Raw genomic sequence first — 17,082 nt, 5'->3', positions numbered from 1 at the left:
AGTGCCTGGTACATTCAGTACGTCTTTGACCTTGTCAAGAAAATACTGTATGCATGTTTAATTACACATTTTAATATGTTTACTTACAATTTTCTTCTTAGCTTTTGTTCCATGAAATGTAGTGTACAAAATTCCTTTGTTTGCATATTCCTGCTTACTAGAAATTTGTGCTCTGCAACCTATGAAACTGAAGTATAATTCAGTAGCAAGACAGCAGTGTTTGAAAATTACTGAAACATAGCTAATGACTTTCTTTTATTATATGATATATACAATAATCCAACATACTGTACAATTAAATACAGATATTAAAGTTTAGAGTAAGAGGTGCCAGTAGTTAAAGAGGAGAATGCAATGACTTTTTAGTATTTCTTTTGCACAAAACCAGATTTTATTAAGATGCTGAAAATGTTTTATATGTTTCAACATATATATACATGTATATATATATATAAACACAGGTGTTTAAAAATATATAATATATATTGTTTAAAACTACTAGTTAAAAGGAAGTATTATCTGCAGTTAGTGGTCTAATTCAGTTGCTTCCAGAGCCTCCAAGATTTTAGAATACTAGATCTCTTTTTGCATTTGTTTTTATTCATCATCAAAAGATCAAAACTAGTTGCTTACTCTTCCAGCTTCTGTTTGGTTTCTCAAATTCAAATGAAAGTGTACTGAGCCAAACAAAACAAAGTATATTCAAATTCATAAAATATCTCTCAACACCTCTGAAAGAGACTATAGCCATCATACTTTGGTTTATTAATTCATTTCATTCAGCAGACTCAATTGCTTAGGTAGTAACACTTCCTAGTCACTGATTAATCCCTCTTATATCTTGGACAGCAAAAATTTTTTTGTTTGAAACTAACTTTTTATTTAAGGTATAATAGTTTGTGTTTTAGGAAGGTTAGACCTAACCAGATTTAGTCATAGTTTCACACACATTTTAGAGAAAGGTTAGTTAAATAGGAAAAAGTTCACAGAATCACACAGAATTTCTAGGTTGGAAGAGACCTCAAGATCATCGAGTCCAACCTCTGACCTAGCACTAACAGTCCTCCACTAAACCATATCACTAAGCTTTACATCTAAACATCTTTTAAAGACTGCCAGGGATGGTGACTCTACCACTTCCCTGGGCAGCCCATTCCAATGCCTCACAACCCTTTCATTAAATAAGTTCTTCCAAACATCCAACCTAAAACTCCCCTGGCGCAACTTAAGCCCATTCCCCCTCGTCCTGTCACCAGGCACGTGGGAGAACAGACCAACCCCCACCTTGCTACAGCCTCCCTTGAAGTACCTATAGAGAGCGATAAGGTCGCCCCTGAGCCTCCTCTTCTCCAGGCTGAACAAGCCCAGCTCCCTCAGCCGCTCCTCGTAGGACTTGTTCTCCAGGCCCCTCACCAGCTTTGTCGCCCTTCTCTGCACCCGCTCAAGCACCTCGATGTCCTTCTTGTAGCGAGGGGCCCAAAACTGAACACAGTACTCGAGGTGCGGCCTCACCAGAGCTGAGTACAGGGGGACGATCACCTCCCTAGCCCTGCTGGTCACGCTGTTCCTGATACAAGCCAGGATGCCGTTGGCCTTCTTGGCCACCTGAGCACACTGCTGGCTCATATTCAGCCGACTATCCACCATCACTCCCAGGTCCTTCTCCGCCAGGCAGCTTTCCAACCAATCCTCTCCCAGCCTGTAGCTCTGCTTGGGGTTATTGCGCCCCAGGTGCAGGACCTGGCACTTGGCCTTTAAAGTTCTTTAATTTAAAGTACAATTAAAAGTAATGTCTATTACTCTTCACTTGCTTTTGTCTTTAGATATCATATACAATATATTGAGAATTTCCTTTGCTATTACTTTGTCAATTTCTTGCTTTGTTGTGCAAAACCTACAATTTCTCAATTAATTGGGTACTAAAACATTTGTTTGTTTTGTAAATCAAAACTCACTTATCTTTCTTTTATAAGAAATAATTTTTTCATGCATAATAGCTCCTAAAATGAAAGAAAAAGCCAACATATCAACGGAAATACAGATTTTCAGGAGCTATAATTGATATTTTAAGCATCTAGGTTTGAATCCAGTCTCCTCAATACTGTTTGGGGTCTAAAGTTTACAAATGCCGTTTGGTTCAGCTAATAAAAGTGGAGATTCAGAGTAACAGTCTTCCTCAAATGCATATATGCAGGCAATTGTGATAAGTACGAAATTTTAATCACTTCAAATACTTAGTTTTGATTAACAAATAGATTACTGACAGGAATCTTAGGAACTTAATACATGTGATGTTTTCAAATTTTGTTTTCTGACATTGCCTCCTTAATATTTGGAGAGAATGTACAAATTAGATTTTGGTGCCCATGTGTGAAAATGCTATACAACCTGTAGATCAAAAGCTACAGAGAAATGAATCTAAAATTGAAAGTAAGTTTCAGAAAATGAAGGGTAAAAAGTACAACTTGGATATTATAACAATTCAAAATAACTGTTTGGACCTTTCAAAATTTTAAAATTATTTCCAGATGCGTCCAAGCTGAAATTCACTCTTACAGTGGCCAAAATCTCTTCATTATATCCTAGTGTAATACCTCACAAATCGTATAACTGCAATATTGCTTAGTTATTGCAATATATGCTATTAAATGAGTGTTTTTTTTTTTTTGTAAAAAGTATTTTAACTTCCTTTTTTTTCTACTTTAGTTACCTGTGGCAGCCAGTTGTGTTCTCCTTCTAAAGCCTGCAGGGTGTGGCATAGATTATTTTCATGTTTAAGCCACAAGCAATTGACTGGGTATTTTTAAGAAAGATAAAATAAAAAAGAGTAATATGGCTCTTTGTAATGACTAAAATATGCGTGTTTAAATTAGTTTTGCCTGCAAGAACTTGTCTTTTTTTTTTTTTTTTTAACATGTACACCCTGTAGGCTGTTAAAAATAAAAAAGAAATTAACAACTACAATTACCATCTCTCTTTCAAAATTTTCAGCTACTTTCATTGGTGTCTATTGCTACACTAATGAAAAGCAAAACTATATAAACTCATCTCCCCTTCTGGTTTCTGTTAAGATTTCTCTTTGTTACAGAAAGAGGAAAATTTTTTTTAAATGAGTAATGAAATTATTTTTTTTTTCTTCTAAAATTTTTATGCTTTTTTATTTTTTTATTTTTTTCCCCACAGAGAATTTATCTGTTCCCATGCACCTTATAATGGTTATCATGATGTGGATCTGATGGCTTGTGAATCTTCTCTCTACTCTTTTTTTTTTTTTTTTTTTTTTTTTCCTGGTGTTCCTGTCCCTATTTTCTTGCCTAGGTCCTTCTGTTCTGTTTCCTGGCTTTTAGCAGCAGCACCTAGATAAAATGGACTACCAGACCTTTCCATTCTGCCATTACACAAGTAGAACACAGAAAAAAATAAGAGAAAGGAAAATGTAACTAACAGAAGGAAAGATAGCACGTGGAGGAAAAGAGCATAAGCAGGAGATTTTCTCATATAGTTCAGGAATCCCATTCACTCTTAAAGATTTGTGTCTTTTTTGAGAGTGTACAGAAGTCTTCAAACCCACCTGAATGAGAAGCAAACAAGTGAATCATGATTGCAGCACAAGGAGATCCTAATTTCTGAATCCATTATTCAGCTTCCAGCCTTGATTTTGAACACCATCAAATCAGCGCACATTATTGTCCTCTCCAGAAGCTCCTTCATTGAGTTATAAGCGTTTTTATGACCTGATGTAGTTACAGTTTGTCTCAGTACATTCAGAAGTAAGCCTGGAGGAAAGATTGCCTTAGGATTGATGGTGAACATTGAGTTGAGTAGTGGGAGACACAAGGCAAGGATGGCCTTTTGAAAGCAGAACAGAGAAAGCCATTTGATAAACTATTAAGTAGTCTGGAACTAACTATACTGTCTAAAAAATTCCTGTGCCGCTCTGTCAAAAATCTAAACATCGTCTTGTTAGACCAGTGTATACTCAAAATGGGGTCTTCTGATCAGGAGAGAGCAGTTACTTTAGAATTGACATTTGCAGTCCTACATTTCAATAAAAAATATCAAAGTAAATCGTTTCAAGCAAATAAGATATCATAATTGTAGCTTGTAATACTTTCAGATCAAGCAACAAAATATAGACAAATGCCAGCTACGAGTCCTTAAATACTCCTGCTTTTCTAGTACTTCATTTGTTGCGTGTCATTTTATGATTATTTACTGTAGTTAGAAACAATCCTAAAGTATTTGCTTTCTCCTCATGCTAAAATCTGATAAGGCTTTTCACCATTAGTTTTTCTCCGTTAATGTACAGATGTGGAAAACAATCCTAAAGCTTTGAACTTGCAAGCCTGTAGTCACAGCAGGTCTGTCTACAGCTATCTACCAGTTTGCATTCCTACCCCATGCAGTAAGACCCATGTCAGTGAGGAATTCAGTGAAGAACAAGAGATCTTCAGTCAGGGAATGGCCACGAGTGTGTGAAAAAACAGCCACACATAACAGTAAAGGTGATTAGCAGGCTCCTAAACGCCTAGCTAGGAGTTCATTTTTTGGATCATTAACAGTAAAAAGCTTAGGAAATGAGTAGGACTCAGTGTCCTATTAAAAATTAGCCAGAACAATTAAAAGGTTTCCAATTTCTAATGGGAACCAGATGTAAGAGCTCATTTTCCCTTGTCTAGTGGATTGTTTCTGCATTTTGAATGACATTAAACTTACGTCCTTCTGGTTTAAAAGGAATATCTCTAAGTATTGTTTTCTGTCTAGGAGTTGTAAATTATTTACAGTGAGGTCAGTGAAAGCTTGGGAGAAATGGAATTTAGTGTCTCCCCAAGACTGCTTTACTGATGCTAAGTCTTGTGACTCTAAACTAGTAAAGTGAGCTGTGATGGGATTTATTCTGGTATGTACAAATGTGCACTTTACAGCCTCCTAATACAGTTACTGCATTATGGGGTCCCAGGTGTTAAGATGGTCATTTGCTTGCAAATGCACAGCCTTTTCTGGAGTGAGGTCTCTCCCCTTAATGTATTACATGCTTCCCTAAACTCAGTTTTCTGGTTTCAACAGCAGCCTTTCTACTGTCATTTAGGTATAAATTTCTTGCTGATGGTTTATTAGTAGGTGGTTTATGGCTGTTTAAGGGCTATCTTCTTTTCTGCTGTACATTTTTTCTTAATCCTGAAGTGACTTTGACAGGAAAAAATTACAAACAGTAAGCCTTTATTATTTTAAAATATTTTTTGTGAGGTATGTTAAATACTTTCCTTATATGTACATACTTGCAAACATGTCTTCTGAAATAGTCCAAAGGGAGGAAGAGACAAATAATAAAGCAGTATTTTACACTGTTTTGCAGCAAGCTTGTTTCTCAGGAGGAAAACAAGCCTACAAAATTACCAAACTTTTTCACTCTATAGCTGTTATAGTCATTTCCCACCCCACTGGCCTTAGGCACTAAATCTCCCCACCTAGCCCTCAGGTAATAATAAAGGTAAAGCATGAGCTAATTGAGAAAATTAAAAAAGAGAAAATTAAAAAAGAGAAATTTGGACAAGCAAAAGAAGATTGCAGATAAATAGGGTGGAGTTGGGGAGAATAAAAGGACAAAAGAAAGGCAGAACAAGATGATATTCTTCACTATGTTCATTTTGTACTTATGCATTCATACCAGATGCGGAATTCTTTTGTGCAGTGAGTGAATTGCCCTGTCATTAACATAAAATTAACTCCAAATGGTCTTGGCCAAGAGCTATGAAATATGTTAGTATAGAACCACACACTCAAAAACGTGTTGGGAATCCATGTGGGTTTCCAGATGTGAGCATCTTCTGTGATATAAATAGTTATGTTTACATAGGATAATATCCTGCTCGATGATATACTCACCATTGATGTAGATTTTATTTCTGGTTTGTTGTGCATTCTGGTAATAACTGTTTTTCCCTCTCCGACTTACTTTTCATCAGTGAGTATTTTCTTGACCAGGATTTAAATTTAAAAGCCTGAGAAAAGATTTTGAAGAGGTCGTATTTTTTTTCTCTAGTATCTAAGTAAGTGTTCACTGTTTAAGGTTGTGGTTTGATTTTAGTTATCAAAAGTACATTGATATCAACATTAGCTGAATCTCAATATGATTTCCTGATTTCGTGTTTATTTAAATAGAGTTCTCTACATATAATAACAGTCTGAAGCTTTCTCTTGCTGTTTAAAAGCCCTTAACTTCTCTTCAAAACAGTTTTCTTCTCTTGCATCTTCTGTAAGTGAGCTCAAAATGTGAATTAAATTGATCTGTATAGAAAAATACTGGTGAAAAAATGGTAGGATAAATCTATAAAACTCAGTTTAGGTACATAAACCAGTGCCTGAACTGTAATCAATAGAATCATAGAATCATAGAATATCCTGAGTTGGAAGGGACCCTTAAGGATCATCAAGTCCAACTCTTGACACCGCACAGGTCTACCCAAAATCATCACTATGATGACTGAAAGTAACACAAAATATCTTTCTTATTCATTTTGTCATGTTACCTTGTAATTTTTAATACCTACAGCAAATTTGACAAAGAAATAGTATTTTCTTCCTGACTGAAAACTTTCCCTATTCATGAAAATGGATGTGCAGTTTTCAGACATAATCCATACATTCTGTGATACCTAGGCTGCGATCTCCTCTGGTCATACACATCAAACAGGATCATATCATATCATTCCAGACCAAGGTCTTAAATGTAGAGAATATATTTTTCCATTAGGTGTTGCATATTATTTATAACGTTTTAATATGAAAATATATTTTCTATATATCCTATTTCATGGGCAGGTGTATTACTGATATCTAAAATATGTTTTGACTTTTCATTATCAGCTTTAAATTGTCAAGTAGTATTTTTCTTGTCTACTACCAGGAAGCATGAAGGATTTGAAAGGCTAGAACCCCCCATTGCAAACCTCTCTAAGCAAAGTGTCCTTTCCTATTGCTCACTATTTCCAGATAGTATCAGTTATTATCTTTAATATCAAGCTGTAAGAAGTGTTAAGTATAGGAAATATGCATACTAAAAAAGATGGGAGCATGCCCCTGTCTTAATAAGAAATTTACTGACAAAATGCATCTGTGAGCCATCTGTAAGCAAGATAGCAGTAAAACTGCTCTTAGATAGCAGTAAAACTGTAATACAGGAGATGGAGCTTTCTTCTGTCACATGCTGTGGAGCATACTTGATGTGGTAGGTACTGTAGATGAGTAACTGATGTGCTTTGTGTCACATGGTTGTGAGGCTGTGTTGCATTTCTACAGTGAGAGGCTGGGAATAGTTTAGTCAAGACGTCACAAACTCCATGGGCTGCTGCTGTCCAAAACCATTCTTGACCCCACTGACAGCTGAAAGTCTTTTACCAATGTGCTGTTTTGTTTCCAGTACCTAAATCTCAAAGTGCACGTGGCTATCTGTATACACAACAAACCAAAATATACAAAAAAAAATTTTTTTGATAATCAAAATATAGTGGTATCTTGTGGAAGACTCACCAAAATCAAGGGCCTCTCAGGGCCTTTTGGACATCAGGCTTCTTTTCCTAACTTTCAGCACCTTATCTATCTAGAACCTAGTGGACATTACATAAATGATGCAATTATATAAATGTATATTTAAATTAAGTTTGGAATTTAAAAACAAGTTTATATAAATTTATAAATTTAAGAGTTCTGCCAGCACTTTTGTATTTCAAACTGTTTTATGGTGCTGCTTTTCATTAATTATATTTTGACAGAAGAAATTCTTGTCCGTCCTCCCCCCCCCCCTTTTTTTTTTTTCAGACTGAAGAGAAAACAGGCCTCTCTGAAGAGCAGCTTAAGACCCTTCTGGAAGAATGTATGCAGCCTCAGAGAACAATAAGCAACGTTACCATGCCAAAGTCTCAGGAATCTCTTTCTTGTGGATTAAGTCCCCCTTGTTACACAAGTCAAGACTCCACTCTTCACTCCGCATCTACTCTTTCCAAAATGTTAGTTGAAGACCATATTGTAGGGACGTTAACAGCTCAGGAAAAGGCTGGACTCGAAGACAAAAGCTTGTATGTTAGTGCAGAGAGTGAAATCCCTGGCTACTATATCAGCAAAGCATTGGCTGATAGTCACTTATCAAAGGATTCACTGGCCCAAACAGAGGAACCTGATGACCTAGAAGGTTTACAGAAGATGAGAGATAAGAGTATTAAAGAAGGTTACTTTATGTCAAGAGCACTCAACACAAAAAGGTTGAAGAAACCTTCTTTCTTGGGTGAACCATTATACTGCATCAGCATGAACAATGAGCCATCCACAGAGGCTGACATTCTCAGCATACCAGTGCAAACCAAAGGAGGTGAGACCCTTAACAACCCTTTAGAATAGGCTTTTGATTATGATGAAAAAACCAAGCAGGTTCTCACCAGAGGTATGCACCAATACACACTATTATGGTAAAGAAAGGATGTACTTTTATAAAACATAAAAATCTATGCCAAAAAGAATAGACAGAAAATAACAATGTTTATTAGCATTTTTCTTCTGACATAATTAGCTGTAAGTCTAGAACTCCTATGAAATATAATAATGATGGTAATTAATTCTGTCAGCTGGAAAACAGTGTTGACTACATATATGGATTATCTTTCTGGTAGTAGAAAGTCATGTTAACTGTTCTCTGGAGAGCAATTATTATCCCTGTTTTTAATAAGGTAAATTCTGTAGCATAGAAACAAGCAAGACTTAGCTGTATTAAAAATAATAAAGAAGATAGAATTCAAGATAGAATTCAATTGTCTGCACAGAAAATACCAACATGAGTAAATGCTGTGTAATTTCTATAAACTCTTTTTAATTCAGTAAAGAAAGAATAAGACTTGCACTAGGAAAAAAAAACACAAATGACCGTGTATGTTGTTATAAGAAGATTTTGGATATATCTCTACTTTTATTTCCTTTGCTTAAATGCATTTATATACTGATATTGTAATGTAAATCTACATTTAGATTTTAGCCTAAGACCATTTATCTTTCTGGAAAACAAACTGTTCAAATAAGCCAGATATAAGGCAGGTACATCACATCTATATCTTCCATTTGTTCCATAAAAATAATGATAGTATGAAGTTGTTTCTGATTAAAGTGCTACAGTTTAATTGTAATTTAAATTAATAGATTTTGTTAGGTTTGTTAGGATACATCCTTGTTATAGTGGTAACCTTTCTTGAAATTTGGGAAAAAATTCTTCTTATTCATTGGTAGTTTAGAAGAACATCTTAATACCGCTTATCTGTGTTATCATTGATTAATTATGATCACAAATGTTTCTTTGTTTGTACTTAACCTTTCTACAGTGAAGGGAATAGTAATAACTTATTTATTTATTTATTTTGAGTCCACCCTTCAGGAAGCAAGGAGACTTGTTTTTACTGTTTTTACACTGCCAGACAAACTTAAATTTCCAGACTCATCTGCTATATTTCTCCATTATTTGCACATAATGAGATTTAGGCCATAAGTACAACAGAAAGAAAACAGAATTACAGTACTTACAGAAAAGCAGTTTTGGGGGATAGGTCACTTTTCAGCTAACCTCACATGCTATAGCCTTGCTCTTCATGCAGATTCGAGCATCCAGAGGAGTGGCAGGTGGTGGTGGTGGTGGTGGTGGTGGTGAGCACCACAGAGAGCCACCTGTGCCAAGGACAGCTTGATTTGATGCAGGATTAAAGTGGCTGCGTACTACATAATCAGTCTTGCTTCTTGAGCAATCAACAGTGAGAAAAACTTGAGCTGAGCCTGCTGTTTTAACATGAATTAAAGTTCTCCTTCATTTAGTCTGAATAGATGTAGTACAGTCAGAGCTTCCCTTACTGTCTCCCTTCATTAGCGTATTTTAAGAAGGGGTATGTTAATTCAAGCAAAATGCCACGCACTTTAGCCGCTGTGTAGTGAAGTGAGCAGGTCACCACTTATGCCTGTTGCTATAGACGTAGTCAATATGAAGTAATTTTATTGTATAAGAGAGAAAGGAGATATAAGCAAAACACACTGCTGTTAAGCAATTTTCTGTATGGAACATCTCATGGTGAAATTTGAAGTCTTTAAAGTGACTTTACGTGTTAATGCTTACCACATAAAAGTTTAAATGTATTTGAGTCATAATCATACCTTGTACCAGAGCACTGCAATGTGCTATTTTGATCATCTCTTTCTGTAGTGACTGGGTAATGTTCAACCATACGGGCCTCAAATCTGTATGGCCAATACACACCCTGATTTTATAATCATTTTTCTTACCTATTATTTTTTTTTTTCGAAAAAAAAAAAAAAAAAGTTCAGAATTTTCAGAAGTTTCTGAATCTTTTCATTTTTACTGAAGACTTAAAAACAAAACTAAGGGAAATTCTTGATAGATTTTGTTATCTCAACAGGTTTTGAGTCATTGTGTTAGTCTGATTTTTAAAAATGGTAATCTTTGGGCAGAACAAAAGTAAGCACAAAATAAAAACCATTCCACAGCTTTGTAATAGTTATCACTGCCAAATATTTTGCAGTTATCCATAAGTTTAAATTATAATCAGATTTATCATATTCAGCTAATACTCACTTAAACCCTAAAAACATATTTCCAAAATTAACACTGAAATTGACAACAGTGCATACTTATTATTTTTTTTTTCCTGCTTATAAGAAAATGTGAAGCATAAAAACAAATAAAAAAACCCCTGATGCCTTTCCACAGAATTAATTTGTTTCGTGTAAAGGTGACTGAGCTCTGTCTTAAACAATTACTCCTGGCCGTAAGAGAGAAGTTGTGATGTTTATCAAATTTATAAAGTTGCCTAACGTATTTTATAGGGAAACCTGTTATTAGTTCAGACAGGGTTACATCTACTAATTGTGTTGATGAACGGAGATTCTAGTGGAGTCCAGTTTAAGGCAAATACATCCGCAGATGAAGTTATGAGAACTGTCAGGTTTATTTGTGTTTTTAAGAGAGATTTACAAAGTTGAGCTTTGTTGTGATCTTAGTTCTAAAGGATGTTTAAAAATATAAGCATAATCTTCTGTAAATAGTTCGGTTTTCTGGCATGCTACAACTGGTTTAAATATGTAAAGCTGTGTAAGCAAACAAAATTGTGTAAAACTGGGTTAGCGCAATTTCAGTTTCACCGTCCCTATAATAGTGTAGTCAGTGATAGAGATTTACTGTAATATATTGAAGTATGTATATTTAAGGAAGACATAATTATTAACGTTGTTTTCTATACATACATGTATGTATATATATGTATGTTAGCATATATCCAAAGGAACTCGTATATGCCTTCAGAAATCAGTAATTCCTGCTTCTTGAAACAGACAGTAATTTGCATCAGGGTCATACACATGTGAATATAGGTGATGTTTGCTGGGATAAACAGAGGCCAGATTTACGTACATACAGGTATGAAAAAGTTGTTATTTCTCTTTTCTAAAAGCCAATCAGTAATTGTTTCCAGCTCTTTTTTTTTTTTTTTTGTTTGTTTTTGGCTATATGAAGAAGTTTTAAGTAGATGTTGTATCACAAGCTTGTTGATTCTTCCTCTCATGAATAATGTGCTTTCAGCAGTTCAGCATATGATTCTTTCTTTTTTACAGATTATACGAAGATTGGAAGTTGAAAGGACAGTGATCGCGTGCTTCTTTACACAGCTGTTTTTCTAAAAGCGTCATTAAACTTCCATCAGTGATGTTATGCTGATACAGTATCATTTCAGACACTCTGAAGGGAATAAATTGTCATCATTGAAAACTTTTCCACAACATCATTTATTCTTAAGAGAAAATTATTATCCTATACTGTTGCTATTTGATTTCAAAATATAAACTCTTGTACTTCATTACATTTCCTGAGAGTGCTCCATCTAATAAATAAATATATATATTTGTGTATGTGGCCATCTGATAACATAAAGTAAAATTTGTGAAGTTCCATTTCTGCTGATGAGACTTTTTCGGAGTAGATTTGAAATGTATATAATAATAGTTTCTTTTTTCCTTTGCATACAATGTACTGTTTTTTGGAAGTGTTTTGGACCTCAGTTCCCCGAGTGCAGTTTGTTGTACTGGCTCAGACTGCTGAGCCCTGATGTTGTGAAGGACCCATCACCTCAATTCTCTGCCCAGTGGCTGTCCACTGGGCTGCTGCTTTGGCTGAAGGGAGAGATGTGCACAGGTCCTCTGCTGGATCAGGGTATCAGAACCAGCCTGCTTAGCTGCATCTGTTTCTTGGTCCTGCTGAGTGTAACCATATGGCAAACACACATATCCCCAAGTGAAGAAATGCAATGAAGTTAGGAAAGCTCACAGTCCCTTGTGGAGGCTTGGTGTCAATAAAAGCAAAGGAGTTCAGAAGTTTGGCCCAGCAGTGCCTGGAATGTGAAACCTTATAGCAATGGCTAGCTGGGGGGAGGGCAATACAGCTGGTTCGTGTTTGGGATAATAATAAAAATCCATTGCAAGCTTTTGGTTGTCTATTCCTTAACTACCATTTCTCCTGAATTTTATACTTACTGTGAGCTGGTGGCTAGTTTCTCCTTGTATGCACGGCAGTGTTAGGATAAGAACACATTATTAACAGCTCTCTTTTAAAGGTATTTGGGGGGCGGAAGGAGGGAGAGAAGATATTGTAGCAAAGACAGCTCAATACATTTTCTGATAGATAAGATTTTGTTTGACTGAAATGAAATGAAATGAATGAAATGCTGAAATGAAAATTTCTCTCTGAGATACTGTATTAGCCAAGTAACAATCAGCAAGAACAGATTTATGGATACAACATAAACTATGCAATGGCTGCACTATGGCATACCTGAGTTAATCTGAATGTTTAAATTAATGCACATATTGCTCAAGATTTTAAACACATTTGCAGTGTTGCAAATCTGAGTGGATGTGCACTCCTGAGGAAGTGGTGATCGTGTGGATATAAGAGTTCAGAATCTAACCTACTTCCTTTAATTAAAAATGTCATTTACATTATGACAACCAAGTGCTGTTATTTTATTTTCTAATATTTTTACTTGTTTTGCAGCAATAATAACAGGCCCATGGGTACTGAGCATTCTGCATAGTCCTGCTGCTCCACATGGAAGGATTGTTGTAAGCAGATTTCATGGAGCTTTGCAAATCTACTTAACTAAATGTATTTCTTATCTTCCTTAAAAATTACAAGCCTTTGTCAAAATTTCTTTTCTATACCATAACTACAATCAAAGCAATACTGACAAGCTTTTTTTGATAGTATTTTTTGTGCCCGTATAATCTATATAAAGGCTGTACAGGGCCATAATCTTACCAAAATCCAATGTATTTTCACATGGAATTCATGCTTAAAAATAGTGTTGAAGTCCTTAAAAATCTTGTTAAAGACCTAGAATAGTTTTGAGGAAAACTAAGTCCTGATTCAAGTTTAAATGTAGAATATCCACAATATATAAGAGAAATAATTCATTCTTACTTTTCTGGTGTATTGTGTTGTCTTAATTATCTCACTGTTATGAAAAAACTTTTCCTAGCACCCTCGTCACTTCAGTATTCCTGAAGCCATGAATGCAACTTTTTATTCACATCTGGCATTTCAGGGATGCTTTGCACGTAAGTTTGAATGAATATTGATTTGTATATTCCAAGAGGAACTCTATTATTTCACTTCAGGTCTTGGAGTCACCACCCCAACAGCTGTGGTGACTGCAGACTGCAAGGACCTAGCACTTAAATTGCTATTAAAAAGGTGCTTAGGATAGGTACCCAAACTCAAATTGTGCCAGAAATTTATGACATAACATTTACCTGTGCTTGGTTTCTATTGTATTACATTAAATAGCATGTTCTTTGGAAAGATTTTATTTCTTGCTTGATGTTACAGGTGAGATATCAACTAAAGTCCTCCTCCTTTTTAATTTTTTTTTTCTTTTAGTTTTAAGAAAATCTGTATAAAATAAAATTATTTGGCAAAACATGTTTACTGATAAGAAGTATAGAATAATGGAGATAAAATACAGTGACAAGATCATTTGCCAAAATGTCACTAATATCAGGGTAAAGGGAAAGTTGAGCCTAGCAGAATTTTTTTATTATTTTTTTTTTTTTTCCTCAGTGTGTCTCTCAGCTGTGCCCTGCAATAACTCCTTCTCCTGTCTCCCCCCTAATCAGGCAGCCAGCTGCACTGGAATGTGGTGGCTGCTTGTCTTTGGAGAGTGATGCAACACAGCAGAGCACAGGAGACTTATTTTTAAAGTTATCCTTCAGACTTTTGGGCTTTGAGTTTTGTTTTGTAATGTTTTTGTCAAATAAGCAGTTTTGTGTAGGCATAGGTTTGTATTGGTTTGTGCTCCTTATTTACCATTACAATTTTACATCACAAGGTAAATAAATTTCTTTCAAAAATGTAATATTTGTGTAAGCAAAATACCCATGAAGAGATTATTTTGGCATGCTTATATTGATTTGCTGAGCAACATGAAACCAAACTATTTTGCTGGTGTTACTGACACTCCTCAGGAATAAACAGATAGCACTAGTGATTGTGGTAGCCAGCGCTCAGATGTTGATACTGGTTTACTCTAGTGTGTATGTTTCAATTCTGCATGGTTTGCACTTGTAAATAACAAACTCCAAAGAGGAACATAAGGGTGGTTCATTTTCATGACTCATACATATATAATATGTATTAGAAATACATATATTTGGGTAGGATGATTTAAAGAGTAATGGTGTTGATTTTGGTATACTGTAATGATAGAAAAAGATCAGCGCAGATTTGCAATTGTTTATGCAGATTTATAGCAGTTGAGGGTCTCTTCCATTTTCAGAGAAGTGACGGACTAAATTTCCTGATATGAAAAAAAGAAACTGTTGACCACAGACAACAATGATAAAAGGAGTGAAGTTACGGTGAACATTCTTGTATGTCCAGAATTCCAGTTTGATTTAAAGCAATTTTATCAAGGGGTGAAAAGACTTTCAGCTCCATCATTTAAACAACAGCAAAAAAAAAAAAAAAAAAAGAAGCTGAAAAAGCCCCACAGGAATTCTAGATCAAATGTTTTTTTCCAAGGCAGACAATGGCTACCTATCTTCTGGATCTCTAGAGGGTGTTCTCCATCTCACTTCCCAGGCAGAACACCTGTAGAGTTGGTGACCAACCATTCTGAGTACAGAGTAAAAACAGGCTGTGCAAAAACTACCTGCAGCATAGATGGGAGGAAAGAGATGCTCTTACAGGTATTGCTTAAACATCTCATCACCTAGCAAGGAGTAGAATAGAAGTGCTAAAAAGGGTGTGCTTTTTTACCTCCTAATCAGGAAAGGATAGGTGAAAGGCTGTTATTTTCAGCTCAATCTCTGAAATTTCAAGAATTATAAGAACTATAATTTCTATGTTATATATAAAAATCCAACTCTTTTCTCCAAAAAAAAAAAAAAAAATCAAGAAAATAATGTGAGAATGGACTTCTTTTTGTTTCCCTCCTTAGACAGGCTTTCTAACCACAACTTTAGATAAGGTCTCCCTCTTTTGATTTTTTTTTTTTTTTTGGTTGCAAAATCTGTTACATTTACAATGCCATGAGTGCTATTCCATCCCACTTACAAAAAAAGAGCCCCACCTCAGAGAATCTTACTTTTTGAAGGGTAGACACAGACAGAAGGCAAGGTAGTTTCACAGATGCATAGGAAGTTGTTAAGTTAGAAAAGTTTTTGAAATCTAGGAAAAATAAGAACCGTGAATTTATTTCTTTTTCAAAATTTCAAGACATTTAATTATTGAGAAATAATTGCTCTTTTATTTGTAGCTAGATTTAAAGGTCAGGAAAACTGTTTCCTTTATAAATAGAATAGGGTTGCTTGAATACTACTAAAGCTATAACCTACAGTTATCCAATTATATGTTTCATTGAGGGATTGGCTGGAATCCAGGCGCAGTATTTAGAATAAAAGGCTCCCTGTCATTTAAGTCTATGTGAAATAGTTCACTGCTTGCAATTGAATCTGCAGTACCTTATCTATTATGCTTAGGAAAATCCACGACCAACAAACTGGAATGCTTGCAAGCATCTATTAATTTCTAGAGTGCTAAAGTACATGAGTAATTTTGACTTAAAGACATGTATTCTGGATTTAGAACTTTTTTCTCCTGGAATTACCAATTTGCTGTCTTCTTGTGGAAATACCATTCTATGCCATTATTTTCCCATTGTTTGCTTTGTGTATTTGGTATGCATAGTTTTGGTGGGAAGGGCACTGCCAGAGGCATTCTACCCTAATTTTACAATAACACTAAAATGGGCTCTCCATATGCCTTCTGTGAGTGGAGTCATCCAGGCAGAGTGACACAGTATCTAAGCAGCTCTCAGTTTAGCTCTTGTATGTGTTGCCTAGGCAGGCAGTTCTTGAATTTGGAGGCAGTTGAAAAATTAAAGACAAATGATGGCTGGGCTTTGTATAAATGTAAAAATCCAAGTTTCTTTGTGATACTTATCTAATTTTCTGGATTCTGGAAGGTTTTATATATTTAAGACCTTTGTTTGCTGAACACTTTTCTCTAATCAGTTCTCTTCATCTCTTCATAACTTTGCTTAAATATTCATAAAACTTTGTGCATCTGTTCTTTTCTTGGAAGAGGTGAGGAAAAAGTGCTAGATATCACCTTGTGGATATGTTAAGATGCTCTCTTCTATAATCTCATCAATCCTTTCCAAAATGAACTTATGTTTAAAATCAACCAATTCCTATATTACAGCCTTCATTGCAAAATCAAAATGTTCTTTGTCAGTTGTTTCTTTGGGCAAGTACAGCCCCACCTTATCTTGTCTGTAGATCTGTTTCCTGTTGTATTCACACTCTCCAAGCAACAAGCGGGTAGACTTAACCTATGGATTAATGCAAGATGTATGGTATGACTTTTTTATTTTTAGGCATATATTGTTCCCAGTTCAGATACAGATTTATACTACATAAATGCATGTAATAAATCAGTGTGAAATTTTGGCTTGGGCTCAGACAAGGTCATTGGGATTGCCTGCCAAG

General features: G+C 35.3%; 1 protein-coding gene across 1 annotated transcript in view; it reads left to right on the top strand.

Moving 5' to 3' along the window:
- The window catches only part of FSIP1 (fibrous sheath interacting protein 1), a gene marked incomplete at both ends in the record, with an annotated part of 79,021 nt that extends 70,627 nt beyond the window's left edge, over positions 1 to 8,394 (top strand). Inside the window, one exon of the mRNA XM_084287644.1 lies at positions 7,819 to 8,394. Within this exon, the coding sequence (XP_084143770.1) occupies positions 7,819 to 8,394 (576 nt within the window). The remainder of the gene's footprint in view (positions 1 to 7,818) is intronic.
- Between the last annotated feature and the right edge of the window lie 8,688 nt (positions 8,395 to 17,082).

This window comes from Netta rufina (genome assembly GCF_964035555.1).
Source record: "Netta rufina genome assembly, chromosome: 5".
Classification (NCBI taxonomy): Eukaryota; Metazoa; Chordata; class Aves; order Anseriformes; family Anatidae; genus Netta; species Netta rufina.
This window is presented reverse-complemented; position numbering and strand designations above follow the sequence as displayed.